General features: G+C 35.5%; 1 protein-coding gene across 6 annotated transcripts; it reads left to right on the top strand.

The window, feature by feature from the left end:
* Positions 1–11040: 11040 nt before the first annotated feature.
* LOC107901452 (mitogen-activated protein kinase kinase kinase YODA) lies at positions 11041–17799 on the top strand. 6 transcript variants are annotated; one of them, XM_041101702.1, is made up of 13 exons: positions 11066–11329; positions 11465–11589; positions 12213–12972; positions 13128–13868; positions 14143–14230; positions 14364–14426; positions 14734–14894; positions 15014–15089; positions 15284–15343; positions 15476–15583; positions 15707–15946; positions 16430–16515; positions 16611–17799. In XM_041101702.1, exons 3-13 carry the CDS (start codon positions 12416–12418, stop codon positions 17119–17121), a joined length of 2691 nt encoding a protein of 896 aa, XP_040957636.1. In that variant the 5' UTR covers positions 11066–11329; positions 11465–11589; positions 12213–12415; the 3' UTR covers positions 17122–17799. The 6 variants fall into 6 exon arrangements, with proteins under 6 accessions (XP_040957637.1, XP_040957636.1, XP_016682959.2 ...); XM_041101706.1 differs by lacking the exon at positions 11465–11589 and having other exon boundaries at positions 11084–11167; positions 11253–11329; XM_041101704.1 differs by having other exon boundaries at positions 11098–11167; positions 11253–11329; positions 11465–12972.
* Positions 17800–19109: the final 1310 nt, after the last annotated feature.

Genomic DNA, 19109 nt, shown 5'->3' with positions numbered 1-19109 from the left:
ATGTTCTGTCTCTTGTCAAATTAAATTTGCAAAGTTCAAAATGGGCCTTCCTCTTGTCATGTTGAAGTTGTAAAGGCTCTTCTCACCATGTTGGTGGTGCAAAGTTTGAAATAAGTCCTCTTATCATGTTAAGAATGCAAAAATTCTTCTTGCCATGTTGATGGTGCAAAGTTTTAAATGGGCCCTCCTCATACCATGTTGAAGTTACAAGGGTTCTTTTCATTGTAATGATGTTGCAAAATTCAGAATGGATCCTCCCCTCGTCGTGTTGAGGGTTCAAAAATTTTTCCCACTTGTTGAGCCATTCTCATGCCATGTTGAAGTTGTAAGGGTTCTTCCCGCTATATTGATGTTGCAAAATTCAAAATGGGTTCTCCCCTTGCCATGTTAAAGTTTCTCGCCATGTTGAAGGTACAAAACTTCTTCCCATTGTATTGATGATACAAAGTTCAGAATGGGCTCTCCTCTCACAATGTTGAAGTTGCAAAGGTGCTTACCACCATGTTGATGTTGCAAAGTTTGAAATGGGTCATCTTCTCACCATGTTGAAGTTACAAAAGCTTTCCTTGCCATTCATAACGAGTCCACCTTGGTCATCACAAATGTCACCCACCTCACCACATTGGTGTTGAAAAAGAAAATCAAAATTGATTTTTGCCTCGCCGCAACATCATATGCCTTAGCCATCGCCAAAGTCTTGGTGGAATGATATAACACATATTCGATCGACTTATAATATTTGTTGAAGTCTCAAATTTTTTTTTAAAGTCAACTCTTGCTCCCATCTTAACGATAGACTTTTGAATTCGATGGTTGATCAATGCTCGAGCATTATATGCCTTGGCCATCGCCAAAGTTTTGATGGAACGATATAGCACATCTTTAGCCCATGCTCAATATTTGTCATTGTCTCAAAAATATTGAAGTCAACTTGCTCTCCCTTCCTAGCTGTACACCTTCGACTTAAATGATTAGTTATAGATAAAAATACTTTTTGTGGTCTTTGAAATACATCATGATGAGCTTAAAAACACAAACAAGCCATGGTAGAAAAAAAGTATTGTATGAACAAGTGCAAAGTGATCATTCTCGATGCAAAATCATAAAGCAAACCAAAGTTCTGAGAGAATGTCAGCTTCAAAAACTTAAGTACTATTCCCCTCTTTTGCTTGCTTCATTAACACAATCAACTCCAATATGAGATTTGTTGCATCGTTGATACGAGTCACAAAAGCCTTAGATGCGTACACAAAAAAAGGAGAAAATCAAGATTCACTTTCTTGTTTTCAAGAAAATCAAGAAACTGAATCTTGGCCCAATTTTGCTGTTTGTAGCAATTTCAAGAATCAAGAAAATCAAGATTTCAAATCTTGGAAATCTTGGTCCAAGAAATCGAATCTTGCAGCCAAAGCGCATTGGATCTCCGTTACGAGCATCAACGAGCCAATTTCGGTAGGAGATGGACTACAAGCCCAAGTTCTTGAAGGCAAAGCCCAATATGAGGATTCCAAGCCCAACCAAGAAGTCAAACCATACTTAGTTGAAAATCAGGCCAAATTGTTAAAGTGGCCCAGTTTGTAAAAATTTTAATTGTTTAATTAAATTTTTAGACTTTAGGAGTATTATATGTAAAAATTTGGCCCAAGCAGCCCATTAGAATGCCTTGGCCGAATTTCCCTCTTAAATTTGTTAATTAGGTTTTTTTTAAGTTTTCCTAATGAGATTAGGAAATAGTTATAAGGCCTATTTATAGGCATGGCTAGCCACCCTTGTTACACACACATTACATTACATTAAAAATTTCAGATTTTTCTGAGTAGAAATTCTCTTTGAGTTTTCTCCAAGAATTCTCTCTTGAGTTTTCTTTAGAAGTAGTTTTAACAATCTTTTTTATTGTGGGAGCCATATTGAGCCTTCTTCTTGCCATTGTTCTTCATTGGAAGGGAGATTAGAGTCGTTTGAAGGGACTTGTGAAATCTTTATCAATTTCAAGGCTTCTTAGGACTTTATCTTTATTTTCTTGATGTTCAATCTCTTTTAAATTTCTGCTTGTGTCGATTTTTATTAGCTAATTTGTTTGCTGTTCTTGCTGCGTTTCAGCCTTTCTAAAACTCCAAGATCTGATTCGGCACTTCCTTGGATTATGTTTATAATAAATAAAACTTGGTGGGCCATAAAAGTTGAAAGGATATGTTATAATTCACCTTAATAAAGTGTTTAAATGTATGCTATTTTTGACATGCACGGTGTTTGAAATGCATAGTTATAGCCCAACAGCCCATTTGATAAAAGGTTGTAATTTTATAAATACGGCCTGCGTGTCGTGCCTTACTACTATGCTCTTGTATTTCTCTTCTCATCTTACTCCCTCGTATGTAAAACGAGTTTCTACATATTGTAATTTGCAAGAGTTGCTGTGGGCTAGTCGAGAAGGAAGATGGGCCATCCAGTGTAGAATGATAGCTTGACAAACGGCTTACACCTTTAGGTTTCCTTTTGGTTCTCCCATTGACTTGGGTTGCGCCACCTTAGTTTATGGGCTATAACTATTGCATTTATTTATTGCTTTATTCATATATGAGATGCTATGGATGTCTAAAGCATGCCAAATTTTAAACATGTTAAAATTTGATAATATTGAATCACATTAATTGATGAGATAATTAAATGGCTAAATGGACTAAAGTAAACCATAATTGGTGAGATGGACTGATCTTAATAAAATCCCTCTATTAAAATATTAAGTCAACATAGCCTTCCAATTTTGCCCTCGTTAAGGCCTCGATCAATACTGTGTAGGTTCTGCTAAAGCGAAGTACTAGTATTTATCTTGGTTAAACACGAAGAATAAACAAGTGATATTTGCTGGTTAAAATTGGTTAATGACTTAACTAGGTTATTCTAATAGGATTAGAAACCTAGAGGCGAGTAATTCGGATAAATCATAAGATGATTAGAACAAGAGTTGTTCACCAAACTTTAGGAGTTACATATGATGTAATTAGCAAAGTGTTGCTTACCTAGATAACCATAATCTTGAGAGTAAAGCCAAAGCTGACTTAAGAGGAGGTGAAATATGGATCCTTAACCCACTTGAAATACTTTTCGAGAAAGTTTTTTCGAAACTAATCTATGAGGGTATTAGTTTTGTAATAAAATAGTGGGAACATCATTTAATTAAGTCCTTTTAATGACTGATATAAATTTGATAAATTTTCACACGCATAATTTCATTGCTGTAGATATATTATGGCTGCAAACACAAATACACTATCATTGCGATCGGTCCTTGAGAAGGACAAGTTGAATGGTTTAAATTTTCTTGACTGGTTCTGTAACTTGAGAATTGTCCTCAAACAAGAACGGAAATTATATGTTATTGAACAACCAGTTCCTAACGAACCACCCGCTAATGCCTCGAGGGCTGATAGAGATGCTTACAAGAAGCATCTCGATGACATGGTAGACGTTGGATGTCTTATGCTTGCCACTATGAATCCTGAGCTTCAGAAGCAACATGAGGACATGGTTGCTTATGAAATGATTGAGCACCTGAAAGAACTTTATTAGGGGCAAGCACGGTAAGAGAGGTTCGATATCTCTAAGGCCCTATTCCAATGTAAGCTCACTGAAGGAAGTCCAGTAGGACCTCATGCCCTTAAGATGATTGGCTATATTGAAAGCCTGTCTAAGCTTGGGTTTCCATTGAGCCAAGAGTTGGCCACTGATGTTATTCTGCAATCGTTGCCAGATAGCTACAGCCAGTTTGTCCTCAATTTCAATATGAATGAAATTGATAAGACTCTGCCACAGTTGCTCAGTATGTTACGAACTGCTGAAGGCAACATGAAAAAGGTTGGACCCAAGCCTATACTGATGGTCCGTAATAATAAGGGCAAGGGAAAGGCCAAAGTTCAGACAAACCCCAAGGGCAAAGGTAGGCCTAAGCCTGGAAAAGTAAAGGCTGCATTGAAACCTAAAGGAGGGGTGGCTAAGGAAGGAAACTGTTTTCATTGTGGTGTGACTGGACATTGGAAGCGAAACTACCCTATCTATCTTGAGGAAGTAAAGAAGGCCAAAATAAGCGGAACGTCTGCTTCAAGTATTTATGTTATTGATATTAATTTATCAACTACTACTTCATGGGTATTAGATACTGGTTGTGGTTCTCACATTTGTACTTCTGTACAGGGACTGCAAAGAAGTAGGACTTTGGCTAGAGGATATGTGGACCTACGAGTTCGAAATGGAGCAAAAGTTGTTGCATTAGCTGTAGGAACATATAATTTATCTTTGCCTAGTGGACTTGGTTTATGTTTAGAGGATTGTTATTATGTGCCCAGTTTGACTAAAAACATTATTTCAATTTCTTGTTTAGACAAAATTGGTTTTGAGATAATTATTAAGAATAATTGTTGTTCCTTTTATCTCAATAATGTTTTCTATGGTTCGGCACAATTGATTAATGGCCTCTATATTTTAGATCAAACGAATCCTATCTACAACATAAATACTAAAAGATCAAAAATAAATGACTCAAATCAAACTTATCTATGGCATTATCGTTTGGGCCACATTAGTGAGGAACACATATCCAAGCTCCATAAAGATGGTCTCTTGGATTCATTTGTTTTTGAACAATTTGAAGTATGTGAATCTTGCTTATTGGGAAAAATGACTAAATCTCCTTTTACTGGTAAAAGTGAACGAGCTAGTGATTTATTGGGCTTAATACATTCTGATGTATGTGGGCCAATAAATACACAGGCTAGAGGAGGATTTCACTACTTCATTACTTTCACTGATGCTTTTAGTAGATATGGGTATGTCTATCTCATGCGCCATAAGTCTGAATCCCTTGAAAAGTTCAAGGAATTCAAAAATGAAGTACAAAATCAACTAGGAAAAACTATCAAGACACTTCGATCTGATCGAGGTGGGGAGTATATGAGCTTAGAGTTTGATGATTTTTTGAAGCAATGTGGGATTGTCTCACAACTTACTCTTCCTGGTACTCCTCAATGGAATGGAGTTTCTAAAAGAAGAAATCGAACTTTGTTAGACATGGTTCGATCCATGATGAGTTATGCTGATCTGCCAACCTCCTTTTGGGGACATGCACTTGAGACAGCTGCTTTCACACTAAATCGTGTTCCATCTAAATCAGTTCAAAAGACACCATATGAGATGTGGACTGGGAAACGTCTCAGTATGTTTTTTATGAAAATTTGGGGTTGCGAAGCTTATGTTAAACGTCAGACATCTACTAAGCTTGAACCCAAATATGAAAAATGTGTTTTTGTGGGGTATCCAAAAGAAACCAAAGGATATTATTTCTTTAATCCCACTGAGAACAAAATACTTGTTGCTCGAACTGGTGTCTTCCTAGAGAGAGAATTTGTTTCTAGAAAAGGAAGTGGGAAAAAGATTGAACTTGATGAAGTTCGAGAATCGCAAAATACCACTGAACCAGAGATAGAACAACAACAAGTTCCACCAGGGATTGAGGAACAAGTAGTTGCTGTAGAAACACAACCACCGCGTAGATCTTTAAGAGAACGCCAATCACCCAAGAGATATAGATTTCTCATTACAATGCATTGTGATGTTCTACTTATAGATCAAGATGAGCCTATGACTTATCAAGAAGCGGTGACGAGCCCAGACTCTGAGAAATGGCTTGAAGCCATGAGATTTGAGATGGATTCCATGTATGAAAACCAAGTATGGACTCTGGTTGACCCACCCGAAAGGGTTAAGCCCATAGGGTGCAAGTGGGTTTTCAAAAAGAAAACCGACATGGATGGTAATGTACAAATATACAAGGGGCGATTAGTCACTAAAGGGTTTCACCAAGTTCATGGTGTTGACTATGATGAAACCTTTTCTCTTGTAGCTATGTTTAAATTCATCAGGATCTTGCTCGCTATAGCTGCATTTCATGACTATGAAATCTGGCAGATGGACGTCAAAACAGCTTTCCTTAATGGGAAACTTGAAAAGGATGTGTACATGACATAACCTGAAGATTTTGTCAATCCAAAGGATGTTGGAAAGGTATGTAAGCTACAAAGATCCATTTATGGATTAAAGCAAGCTTTTCAAAGTTGGAATCTTCGTTTTAATGATGCAATCAAAAAGTTTGGTTTTATCAAAAATGAAGATGAGCCATATGTTTACAAGAAAGTTAGTGGGAGCACTATAACATTCTTGGTACTATATGTGGATGACATACTTATCATGGGAAATAACATACCTACCCTGCAGTCTATTAAGATTTGGTTAAGAAGTTGTTTTTCCATGAAGGACTTGGGCGAAGCCACTTACATCTTAGGAGTAAAGATCTATAGAGATAGATCTAGACCACTATTACGTCTAAGCCAAAGTACATACATAGATAAAGTACTGAAAAGGTTCAGTATGGAAGAATCTAAGAGAGGATTCCTACCTATGAGACATGGTATTTCACTCTCGAAGGAAATGTGTCTTTCAACTCTACAAGAGAGAGAACGCATGAGTAAAATTTCATATGTTTCCGCTATTAGATCTATCATGTATGCCATGTTATGTACCCGTCCAGATGTCTCATATGCCTTAAGCATGACGAGCAGATACCAAGTAGATCCCGGTGAAGGTCACTGGACCACAGTCAAGAATATCCTTAAGTACTTGAGAAGGACTAAGGATACTTTCCTAATATATGGAGGTGAAAAAGAGTTAAGTGTAAAAGGTTACACTGATGCCAGCTTCCAAACCGATAAGGATGATTCTCGATCACAATCAGGTTTTGTGTTTTGCCTTAATGGTGGTTCTGTGAGCTGGAAGAGTTCAAAGCAAAGTACAGTAGCCGATTCTACAACAGAGCCTGAGTATATTGCAGCCAGTAAGGAAGCAAAAGAAGCAGTTTGGATCAAAAAGTTCATTACTGAACTAGGGGTTGTGCCTAGCATATTAGATGCTATAGAACTCCGATGTGATAACAATGGAGCCATTGCACAAGCTAAAGAACCTAGATCTCACCAGCGATCCAAACATATACTTAGGCGCTACCATCTTATTCGAGAGATTATCGATCGAGGGGATGTAGAGATATGCAGAGTACCTACAGATGATAACATTGCTGATCCCTTGACTAAGCCTCTGACACAGCAGAAGCATGATCGTCACACTAAGTCACTTGGTATTAGATATATAAGTGATGGTCTTAGTGCTAGTGGGAGATTGTTAGAGTATGCCCAAAGATCAATCATGAGATGGTTGTAATAACATACTTGATTTATCATGTTTATTAATATAAGGCGTTACCATTATTATTTCAGTTTTTTTCTGTGTGTATAAATAAACTATTTTATAATAATGTCCTAAGAATAATATGATTATTCTTAAAAGATCCTTAGTCAAGTATTATTGTTGGATAGGACAACGATAATGCATTAAGACTAACATGTAGTTGATTGATGATAAAAGAGTTGTCATTGATATGGAATGTCAGAATCGATGCATGAATATGTGTGTTAGAGAACAACATATTGGAATGACCCATTATGAGTATGTTTCTTAGATTATTATGTAATTGTCACGACATTACTCATAGTGATTAATATGTATATGATCCTTAGACTTGAGATCATCATAATCCCAACATCGTGAGTAGTATATTTTGATACAGTCAAACGTACACCGTAACTTGTTGTTCTATAAAGGCTGATGTTGGATATATCACAGATTTCACAAAAACCCCTCTTTTCTTGCCGTCCAATCCCTAGAATTAGTTTCAATTGATTTTGTAATCTGTTTTAATTTATTTGCTATTTTGTGTTCTTTGATAGATTCGGCTGATTGGAAGTTAATCTTGGGGCTTAATTTCGTGTTCTTGGCTTCCAAGAACATCTATTCATAAGTGTTTTGATTCTTGGCTGTTCTTTATTGATTTGGGGATTTTTAGTTTCTAGATCTAATTGATTCTAATTAAGTTTTTCTATTTCATTTCAGATCCAAATGTTTAGAGTTTTCGTAGGAGTTTCCCGTGACTTGACAACTCGATCTTGGTCCGCGCGCAACCCTCTATCAATCGTCCAAGAGACTAGCCGCAAGAAGAAGAGATGAATTTAGCATGACCGGGATGCTCCTTGGGAAAAGAAAAAAAACACAAACCCATGGATTCTATTTATAATGATGCAAAATAGAGTCTCGATAGGAGTATGAGGCAATGCTAGAAGCTGAATTTGAAGTTAAGTTTATTGGAATCACTTTGGCCATAATCAGGGTCCTGGTGAAAGTATGACTGAAGATTGGGTTGTTTTAATTACTTAAAACAAAGTAGAAATCTCAAATTACAACTGGAAGGGCGATGCATGTGAATAGAAAAAAAGAAGAAGAAGAAATGTTTGATTTGGTGGACTCTTTGATGTGGACATGCTAATTGAAGGAATTTAGTGGCGACAAATTTATTAAAAAACAATTAAATTTTTTTTATTTTTGACATAAAATTTGCTAAATCAAGATTAATAATTGTTTTTTCAATAATAAATCAAGTTCAAAGAATGCAGATGTAATTTCAAGATTAGTTGACTTGTCCCACTTCAAAATTCGTGTACGTGATTAAGTCTTGAGGGGGCGTTTATAGATAGAAAATTTACGATCCAATTATAAAACGACACATATCAAGCTAGAATTATTGTGAGTCAAAACCAAATTTATCATGGATGAAAATGATAATATCATATTTATGTCATAGTTATTATTTTTAATTAATTTAAATTAATTAAGAGATAATTGTTATCTTTTATATTATCATTAATTAAAAATAAAACAATGAGTGATAATATTAAATAATTATTCTATCTCTAATAAATTAAATTAATAAGACATAAATAGTAAATAATAAATAATAAATAGGGCCAGGGCCCATTTTATAATAATGTCTCAATCTTATTTTTTTTAAAAAAAATAAATAAAGGAGTTTGAGTTCTAGTAGAACAATCGAATGGAGTAGTTAAATTCACAATAACTCTATTTTATTCAAGTAATTGACACTATAAAAATGGGTCACTCAAGCTATTATACATATTGACAAGTTTAAGGAGCTCATAAAATCTCGAGCTCATAAAATCTCTACATAGTTCTCTGAATAAGTCTAAGAACTTGAAGAAATTTTGAAGAATGTCACATCAGTTCTGAAGATCATCTTCTGATCTAGTTCAAAGTTACAAATTCGACTTTTTTAAAATCAAAATTTAACTCGAAACTTGTATATGCATCATAAACCAATATTTTTTCTAAAAGAAATTATCTAGTTTGTTAATAACAAAGTGTTCAATTATGATCACTCACGATCATTTTCACTCACCATAATTTTATTTGAATTATTAGTTGGAAAAAATAGAAACATTTTTTTTCTTTTTAACTCATTGTTTTTTCTAACTCCGTTTCGATATTCTGTATTCACCAAAATTCAGTTGACAAAGCGAAGGTTAAGGGTTTTGATAGAAACGTAAATATCTTTTCAGAAGAAGTGCATGGAAGAGTGGACCATAAAAATATGGTGCGTGTGGTTAGATTAGGTTAAATTGACTTGGATACTATCGTCAAAAGCTTAATTAATTTTAGAGCGGCAATCAGCCAGAGGCAGGTCTAAATTTGGAGGCTTTGAATTTTTCCACACTCAAACCCATGCATCGTTACTACCGTTTCAGCGTGAAAATAATAAGATAAACTAATACTACTACAAAATAAATAAATAATCTTTTTTTTTCTTTCAAACAATGAAAATCGTTTAATTTAATTATTTATAAAAAATATATATATATAGAGAGAGAGAGAGAGAAAGTAGATTTTCAGCATGAATACAATAGTCTTACATCATGTATTAAATATATTATATCTGTGTCATATGCATTTCTTTTTTCAAATATAATGTATTTGAATAAAGTTAATTTTACTAATGAAATATCACACTAATTTTCAGCAAATGTGAAACTAAAGCTGTCTTTTTCTATTCCACTCTAAGTTTTTTAATGATAAAAAAAATTACAACCTAACTTGACATTCTACCATTTGAACCCCCGAATTTGTCAAAATTTATAATATAAAAATTCTAATTTCAATCAATGATTATTAAGCTTTTACAAAAAGGAGATACTATTCAAAATTCACTAATGAAAACCTAGAACTGATAAAAATAAAGTATTTTCATAACATAAAAAGAAAAAAAACGGAATGAATAAAATAATTTTCCATGAAAGAAAGCACCAAAATAAAAAAAGAAATATATTTGTTTTTTAATGCATGCAGGTTTGAAGAAATAAAAACGAAATTCTCTTCCATTAATGATGGGAGAAAAAAAATAAGTCAGTTAATTTGTTTTCTCTTCTAGCATCCAAATAAAAATCTATTTCATTAATTCCACTACATCACATTTTCTTTTCTTTAATTATTTCTTCTCACTTCATCAAGAAATAAAAATTTGAATCATACCTTTTTTTACTACTAATAATTTTTTAAGAATGTTTAAGAAAAATATGTTTAAACGCATTTTAGTTGTGTCTTCCTATTATAATAACAATTATGCTAATTACGTTACCACTCAACTGGCATAATTTTTCATACTAATAATTGTTGAATTTACATATATCATATATGGATACTTATTGTTTCATTTATATATTTTAAAAATTATTACAAATTTCATAAATAATTAAATTAAGAAATATATTAATTGTTCAATCCTTATAATTTTAAAATCTATTTTTATTTTTAATGTAAATTAAACTTCAATACAAATTTTTATAATAGGGCAATAGAAGTTAAGATATAGAGTAAAATATTTTAAATAAATTTAAAACTAATAGAAAATATATTGCTTTTTAAAGTTAAAAAATAGATTTTTTTGAGAAAAAGAAATATTGTTATTCTCGTGAGTTTAAACGATCGTACAAAGAAGAAATTAAAAAAAAAAAACTGTACGTGGAAACTTACTGCTGCAGCTAGTCTTACTTAATTATTATTATTTATTTATGATTAATAAAATTTATTTATTTATAATATTAACGTTCAGACAACTCCATTTCTTAACTCAGACATCCTCTCTCTCTCTCCCTTTCTGTCAATCTCTCTCTACGCGATCTAGTAACTGACTCACAATTTCTGTAAAGCTAAAAACTTTAAAGTTAAAAATTTTGAAAATTTCATCTCTTTCAATTTAGATTTCTAGGGTTTATTTTAAATATTTTGTTATGCTTTTTGCTTCTTAGCTTGCGATGATATAAACCAAAATTTCGCAAATTTATCAGTGGGATGGAGCTCAGATTCGTAGCTCCAAGCATGTGAAGTAAGTTCCTTTTTCCTTTTTATTTGTTTTGTTTTATTTGGTGTTTAGCAATATATGTTACCTTTTATTTTTCAGTTAATTTTGGTGTTCATTGGAGTTTTTTTTTTCTAATATGGTTTTGGAGTTCGTATGTAGATCTGTTGGTTGGAACTTACGGTTTCGAGAAGTTTTCAGATCGTAATTTTTGTTTGGTTTCGGAGAAAATTGGGGAGGAAAAAGAAAAAGTTGAGTATTAAATCACGGTCTCAACAAAAAAAAAGGTTTGAGATTCACAATATTGTGTTTTTGGGTTGTAATATGGATTTTGGGAGATGCTTGTTTCAGATAGGGATTGAATTTGAGTTTGTTTATTGTTATAGAAAAAGGATGTGATTTCTTTTCATTGTTTCTCATTTATTTACATTGGTGAAATCAAAATGTTGTCCTCTTTCGGTGTTTTCGAAGAAGTAGAAGTGCAACAGTCTGAACCTGGTTCTTTTGGGACCTAAAGTAGTTATCTGAGGAACACCAAAGGCTGAAGGCAGTAGGGACTGAGGTTTAAGAGAACTTTTTCCAGATTTCTGATAACATCTGTTCTGAATCTTTTAGTGGCATGCATACCATGTAGTCTATTCCTTTAATGAAGAAAATGAGATACCGTGGTTTCTTTGAGGCATGCTTTCTGAAGATTGTTGTTTCTATCCGATGAAATTTGTTGTTGTAGAAGATAGACAAAGATGCATTAACTGATTTTCCTGTCTAAGTACTCAAAGTAGGTAATTCGTGTGTGGTATGGACTATGACTGTGATATTGTGATGGTTGTTGAGCATTTATGCAAAGGTTTTGACAAAAACTAAGCATTTAGTCTTTCCTCCGCACTTCTATTTTCTTTTTTGTCTGCAGATTCAAGTTACGGTGCTGGTTGTGAGGCTCATAGGATTCTAGCTCACAATCCAGAATTCTTCAAAGCTTCACTATTTTGAATTGATTGTATTAAAGAACCGGATCCTTTATTGTCGTTGAGCTCTACAGTTTCGGTATTTGGAAATGGATTTGCTTTAGGAACACTTTGCCAAGTGGTATCTCAGGTCAAAAAAATTTGAAACATGCCTTCTTGGTGGGGAAAGTCATCATCCAAAGAAGTGAAGAAGAAAACAAACAAGGAAAGTTTCATTGATACCTTACACCGGAAATTTAAGATTCCTTCAGAAGGTAAACCAAACAGTAGATCAGGAGTATCTCGTAGACATGGCAATGACACAATTTCAGAAAAGGGATCTCAATCCCGACCAGAATCTAGGTCTCCTTCACCTTCTAAACAGGTGTCTAGGTGTCAAAGTTTTGTCCAAAGGCCTCATGCTCAGCCGCTGCCACTTCCTGATCTGCATCCTGCAATAGTGGGTCGTACAGACTCTGGAATTGGCATATCATCAAAATCAAGGCCAGAAAAAGGCTCCAAGTCATCATTATTTCTGCCTCTCCCAAGACCTGCATGCATACGTCATAGGCTAAATCCTAATGATACAGATGGAGATTGTGTTACTGCTTCAGTTTTCAGTGAGAGCTCAGCTGAAAGTGATGATCCCACCGACGCACATCATCGTAGTCTGCAAGCAACTGATTATGACAATGGGACTAGGATTGCGGCAAACAGCCCTTCCAGGTAAGCCTATCTCTGTCTTGTTCGTGCTAGAATGAGGATTTCTTATTGCCCAAGCATGGTATTGTATTATTTTATGTTTTACTTCTGGTTTTCTTTTTTTTTTATTTGCTAAAAATCTTATCCTTGACAAAATTTTACTTATTTTCTTGCTGAAGCTTGTTGCTGAAGGATCAATCTTCTGCAGTCAGCCAAAGTAACTCAAGAGAGGCAAAAAAACAGACTAACATTTCATTCGGTTATAGTATCTCTCCAAAAACACCTAAGAGAAGACCTTTAAGCAATCATGTGCCAAATCTTCAGATCCCACATAATGGTGCTTTCAGCAGTGCTCCTGACAGCTCCATGTCAAGTCCATCTAGAAGCCCATTGAGAGCTTTTGGCTCAGAGCAAATAATGAACTCTCCTTTCTGGGCTGGAAAGACTTATGCTGATGTTACTTTGCTTGGATCTGGCCACTGCTCCAGTCCTGGGTCAGGTCAGAATTCTGGGCATAATTCAATGGGTGGAGATATGTCAGGACAGCTATTTTGGCAACCAAGTAGGGGCAGCCCTGAGTATTCTCCAATACCTAGTCCTAGGATGACCAGTGCTGGTCCCAGTTCGAGAATTCATAGTGGTGCTGTTACCCCTATTCATCCTAGATCAGCAGGAACAGCTACTGAAACACATACTAGTTGGCATGATGATGGAAAACAACAAAGCCACAGATTGCCCCTTCCTCGTGTAACAACTTCCATTTCTTCTCCTTTCTCCCATTCAAATTCAGCAGCAACATCTCCCTCTGTGCCACGAAGTCCTGGAGGGGCAGAGAACCCTGTAAACCCTGGGTCACGGTGGAAAAAAGGGAAGCTTCTGGGTAGAGGCACATTTGGTCATGTTTATGTTGGTTTTAACAGGTATAATCGTCCAAAGGAATAGTTGTTTAATTTCCCATCTTAAAAATGACATCTATTGCCCAATGGTTTATGTCGTATCATCCTTGAGCTGAGTAATAGAGACTGATGTTTCTGTGTTTATAATATTTTATCAATTACATGTACTTGAAATATCTTACATGATATAATCCAGTGGGCATCTAAGATTTCTGCATGTCTGCTCTTTTGAAATATTTGCCAATGATTGCCATTTATTACTATGCCTACATCTGATTTCATTTTCATTGTCCATCAGTGAGAGTGGTGAAATGTGTGCGATGAAAGAGGTTACGTTATTTTCTGATGATGCCAAGTCAAATGAAAGTACTAAGCAGTTGATGCAGGTAAACCAATTTTCTGCCAGTTTAAATAGGTTTTAAACTGTCCAGATGAAGCGAAAAGAAATAATTGTTTCCTTGTTATTCTTAAACTTGGTTATAGCTTTGAAGGAAATGCGTATTCTTATTTCTCTGACAGGAAATTGCTCTGTTGAGCCGTTTATGGCATCCAAATATTGTGCAATACTACGGCTCTGAAAAGGTGCGTCCTATGTTCGACAATTTGTTTTCTTGGCCTTAACATCTTGTCTATTATGGTTATTGAAAGTTGTTATTGAGATATTGGGAAGTTGCATTGACTAATGGATTTTGTCCAGAAGAGTTAATTCTTTTATATATTAAGAAAAAGTGAACCATGTGATGTTAAGAAACTTTTGGGAATTATTTTTATGGTCACTTTACTAACCACAAAACACTATTACTTGTTAAGCAATTTCTTAGAAAAAAATAAATAGGGGCAAATTACTGTTATGCTTCTCTTACAGAACTATGAATAAATTCCTGAACAGGTTGATGACAGGCTTTACATATACCTCGAGTATGTATCTGGTGGGTCTATTTATAAAATCCTCCAGGAGTATGGGCAGCTTGGTGAACTAGCAATTCGCAGTTATACTCAACAGATCTTGTCTGGGCTTGCCTACCTACATTCTAAGTCTACCGTCCATAGGTGAGTCAGGTTATCTATTCCTTGTTCGATATGTTAGAACTATAACTTCATGGCATCTCTACTAATATATGCATCAAGGAAAATATTGTTCATCTTACCATCTTATATTTCTTGTACAGAGATATTAAAGGAGCAAACATACTGGTAGACCCAAATGGTCGAGTTAAGTTGGCAGATTTTGGGATGGCAAAGCATGTAAGTCTAGGATTAATCACTTTCTGTTAGAAATGAACTTAATCAGATTAATATGTAGCCAGCTCTTTGGCTAAAAAGAAATTGTAGTAGCCCAAGCTTGAAGATCAAATTATGACTTATTTAATGCTACATTCCTATTCTCTGATTAGATTTTTCCTTGAGGTTATTTCCAACTTATAAGGCATGCTTTGCAGATTGCAGGACAGTCATGTCCACTTTCATTTAAAGGAAGCCCTTACTGGCTGGCACCTGAGGTTAGACATTTTTTTTTTTCTCACTGGGTTTATTTCAAGTTCTTACTAATCCATTGCAAAGGGGAAAGTGACATGGTTTATGTGGTTTTAGCGTTCTCCAGTTCTGAAGTTTTCTTTCTATTATTTTCCCAGATTATAAGAAACCCTAGTGGTTGCAACCTTGCTGTGGATATATGGAGTCTTGGATGCACTGTTTTGGAAATGGCTACGACGAAACCTCCTTGGAGTCAATATGAAGGGGTCTGTTATAAGAATAGAAAGATGGGATATTTTAATTTCAAAGCTGTTTAATTTGCCTTTAATAATAGCAGCTTTTTTTGTATTTTTTTTATTTCTATTTATTGTGTGATATTTGTATGTCAGGTTGCGGCTATGTTCAAGATTGGAAATAGCAAGGAACTTCCACCCATTCCAGATTACCTCTCAGATGAAGGGAAAGATTTTGTGCGCCAGTGTTTGCAACGCAACCCACAACATCGTCCTACTGCAGTTCAGCTTTTAGGCCACCCATTTGTAAAATATGCTGCACCTATGGAAAGGCCTGTTCCAGATGCTGAGCCTTCAGATCCTACCCCTGGCGTGACAAGTGGGGTGAAAACTCTGGTACTTTTCTTTTTCATATTGTTTTATCTAATCCATAATTAGGTTTTGAGCGTGCGTTATATGGTTGCATTCATTTCCTTCAACAGTGCATTCAAGAGATGAAATATATTTTTTATAATTGAACTGTAATTTCCAGACCTAAAATGATACGCTACTGTATATTGGACCTTGAATGATATATTCTGAACGCACAATAACTTTTCAAGTTCCCATTACTTCATATTGAAAATCTCCATGGTTAGCTGGACAAGAACTGAAGGTATGATATGATATTGATTCCGGGATTATATAACCGTGCAAGAGGCATCATATTCCTTAAGTTGACATTCTCGGTGCACTTTTTTCTTGTTTATTTTTATTGTGGTGGGTAGTAACACAGAAAAATGTAGATATGCCTAATTGGTCTCCTCAATACTCTCCTTGGAATTTTGGTATTTCAGACCTTAACTCTCATTGGAATATTCTCTCATGTTTTGCTATCAGGGCATTGGACAAGCCAGGAATTATTCCTCCCTGGAGTCAGAGCAACTTGCTGTTCATTCATCTAGAGTACCTAAACTGCATGCTAGGTCTCTCTCTCTTTCTCTCACTCTTACACACAAACTCGAATATAGATGATAAAAATGATGGTTGTTGAGTCTCATTTCAATTCCTTATTATGCAGTGATATCAATATTCCAAGGAATGTATCTTGCCCTGTTTCACCCATAGGAAGCCCTCTTCTACATTCAAGGTCACCGCAACATCTAAACGGAAGAATGTCTCCTTCTCCCATATCTAGCCCTCGGACCACTTCAGGCTCGTCTACACCCTTGACAGGTGGCAGTGGTGCTATACCTTATGGTTATCTTAAACAATCGCCTTACTTTCAGGAGGGTCTTGGTAGCATGCCAAAGCCCTCAAATGGACTTTATGTCAGTGGCTCTTCCTGTCATGATAATAATCCTGACATTTTTCGAGGCCTGCAAGCAGGTTCTCACATCTTTTCTGAACTGGTGCCATCAGAAAATGACATTTTAGGAGCTGGAAGATCAGTCCATGGGGAATCTTATGATGGACAGTCTGTATTAGCTGATCGTGTTTCTCGACAGCTTCTGAAGGATCACGCAGCAATGAGCCCATCCCTGGATCTAAGTCCCAGCTCTCCTTTACCTTACCGGAGTGTTATTATCTAAACTCAGCTTTGAAGATTCATCGATCAGAGTGTCTTTTGGGTCTTACGGGATCAATTTGTATTCATCACTTTAACTTCTTCTAAGGCAGTGTATGGATCAAATATGGAACCAGAACAGAAATTCGAGGAATAAGGTTGAAGAGCAAGGAAGTGAGGTGGCAGGTAGGTCATTTGCCAAGGATCGGGGTTTAGGTGTTCAATAGACCATTTATTGATTCCAGTTAGATGTTCAATAGACCATTTATTCAGGTGAAAATATTCCCGGAAAATAAGAATGTTGCTGCCGTACGGCATGAATCTTGTACAGAGTTGAGTGTGTAAATCAACTAATGCTTGACTGAACTGCAGTGGTGAGAAGTTACTTGGCAAAAAATGTCTTGGCTGCAAATCAAGGGGAAGATCATCGGCTTTCGGTAGACACAGTTGTACAGATGTTTAAGGAACCAAATCAGAATTCCAAGTTTTGTGAGGAACTGAACTAATAATTCTAATGGTCTAGTGCACTTTACGACCCTTGGTGGTTACTAAGCAAAGGGATTTTACAGGTTTTGGTAGCTTCACGATCTTGTTGCATTTAAAGCTTGCATCTGTACATTATACTTTGAGGAGAGAGGGACCTTGAACTACTGAAAGAGATTTAACACAAAATTGCTTTAAGCGTCCAAAATTCAACCGTGAAGTGAATTTGCAGTTGTCTTTGTCATTTTAGTTTTTTTATCAGATGGATCATACAATTTCAGATCCACTGTCTCAATGGCAGAGTGGAGTAATTGACTTTAACACCTCAAAATGCATTTGACAAGTCAAACTTCCATAAGAACCGAAGTAAAAGCCAAATCATTTTAGCTGCTGAGAAATATAAAGATTTTCAAATTAAAAGGCTAACAACAGTTTAGGTGGTTCGGCTTTCCACGGACAGATTACACCAAGAAAAAAAATCAACCATTTGTTCCTCGGACAGTTTGGATGTAGTGAATCTTAGACGATAGTAATTGATATCCCCCCTCATCACCTGCTGAAAACAAATCATGAACATTTGAGCACTTACGTGTATAATCATTATGATTTCTCAATTGGAATGGACAATTGAACACTAGGCTACCTTGAGATAATTTGATTTCTTGTTTTGAAGGAACTACAACTGGACCAACTGGTAGAGTTCACCTCCTAGTCTTTTTTCTCTATCACCGGATGCGGTTCAAGTGAGAAAATGGCTCTTGGTGTACTTTTAGAGCAGGTTTAGTGATGTGATCCGGCTCAGTTGATTGAGTCGATTCACTTGATTGCCCGATCGTCGACGAGAAGTTTGTTCGATTTTGTAGATAGATGGAGTTAGATGATTTTTTTATAGCGGAAGTTGAGAAAATGGGTTCAAAAGATGGTTTGGATAGATGTTTGATAGGCTCAGTGAAATAAAGAAATATTGTTTATAATTTAATAGTTAAAATGGAATGGAAAAATAGAACTCAAGCGAAGAACGATTCAATACTATATGAAGTATTGCTCCGGGACTTATATTGCTCAAGGTGGATTAAATGGATTGTCGAAGATGGACCTTGACCCGTTACCTATAGAGAGGTAGGAACCAAAGGTATAAAAAGGTGGATGAACGCCACACCAGGATGGTGATAAGTTCAAGAAGTCGGGTTGACGCCACTAGCGAGCTAGATAAGTCAGAACGAGACTCGTACGAAATAGGATAGGAGGAAACCTCACAATCAAGTTTTCAATAATCAAATTCTGTCACCTTTTACAATAAATAAGTAAGCTATTTATAAGCCTAAAATGCCTATTGATATTCGGCATCTATGTTGTTCACACTAACTTAAATTCTGTTCACACAGGTATTTAACATGTTCACACAAATAGCATTAAAATCCAGTTCATGCTTGAAGATGGTACATGAATTGGCCGAACCATCATGATGCTTCACTTGATGTATTCATGCATCCTTAGCCTTGAAGAATCTCCATAATTCCATGAATGTGC

The sequence above is a fragment of the Gossypium hirsutum genome, chromosome D09, assembly GCF_007990345.1.
Source record: "Gossypium hirsutum isolate 1008001.06 chromosome D09, Gossypium_hirsutum_v2.1, whole genome shotgun sequence".
Taxonomy (NCBI): domain Eukaryota; kingdom Viridiplantae; phylum Streptophyta; class Magnoliopsida; order Malvales; family Malvaceae; genus Gossypium; species Gossypium hirsutum.
This window is presented reverse-complemented; position numbering and strand designations above follow the sequence as displayed.